This window comes from Cynara cardunculus (genome assembly GCF_001531365.2).
Source record: "Cynara cardunculus var. scolymus isolate 2C chromosome LG 8, CcrdV1, whole genome shotgun sequence".
NCBI lineage: Eukaryota > Viridiplantae > Streptophyta > Magnoliopsida > Asterales > Asteraceae > Cynara > Cynara cardunculus.
Window position 1 is genome coordinate 14466867 of NC_037535.1, and position 753 is coordinate 14467619.

General features: G+C 44.2%; 1 protein-coding gene across 1 annotated transcript in view; it reads left to right on the top strand.

Annotated features, from left to right (window-relative positions):
* Positions 1–39: 39 nt before the first annotated feature.
* The window catches only part of LOC112516210, a 4133-nt gene continuing 3419 nt past the window's right edge, over positions 40–753 (top strand). The window contains exons 1-2 of the mRNA XM_025123232.1: positions 40–148; positions 302–748. Of these exons, the coding sequence (XP_024979000.1) occupies positions 40–148; positions 302–748 (556 nt within the window). The remainder of the gene's footprint in view (positions 149–301; positions 749–753) is intronic.

Genomic DNA, 753 nt, shown 5'->3' on the forward strand with positions numbered 1-753 from the left:
AATGAGGTATGTAAGAGTTCATTTGATTTATTGAAAGATATGCTTACTTCTGCCCCTATCATCCGACCTCCAAATTGGCAATTGCCATTTGAGATTATGTGTGATGCTAGCAATCATGCAATCGGAGCGGTATTGGGACAGAAAGACGGTAAGAGCTCTTATGTCATYTACTATGCATCACGATCACTTGATAGTGCACAATGCAACTACTCGACCACCGAKAAAGAGTTGCTARYARTTGTTTTTGCTTTAGAAAAGTTTAGATCTTATCTGCTTGGCACTAAAGTGATCGTCTTTTCAGACCATGCCGCATTGAAGTACCTTCTCAAGAAGAAAGACGCAAAGCCGAGGTTGATAAGGTGGATCCTCTTACTCCAAGAGTTTGATTTGGAGATTAGARATAAGAGCGGAGCTGAAAATTTTGTTGCCGACCACCTTAGCCGGCTAGTGTTGGATGGAGAGCCAAGCCCACTCATTGATGAGTTTCCAGATGAGCACATTTTCTCCGTTTCAGGCGAAACCCCCTGGTATGCAGATATTGTTAATTATTTGGTTTCAAAGAGCTTCCCAGGTGAGTTATCTAGACCCGATAGGGAAAAGATTAGGAGAGAGGCTCGTTTCTACATGTGGGACGAGCCGTACCTTTRGAAACATTGTCCGGACCAAGTTATCCGGCGATGTGTGCCCCAAGGGGAGTTTCAGTCTGTTTTACAGTTTTGTCACTCCCATGCTTGTGGGGGCCACTTCGGCCAT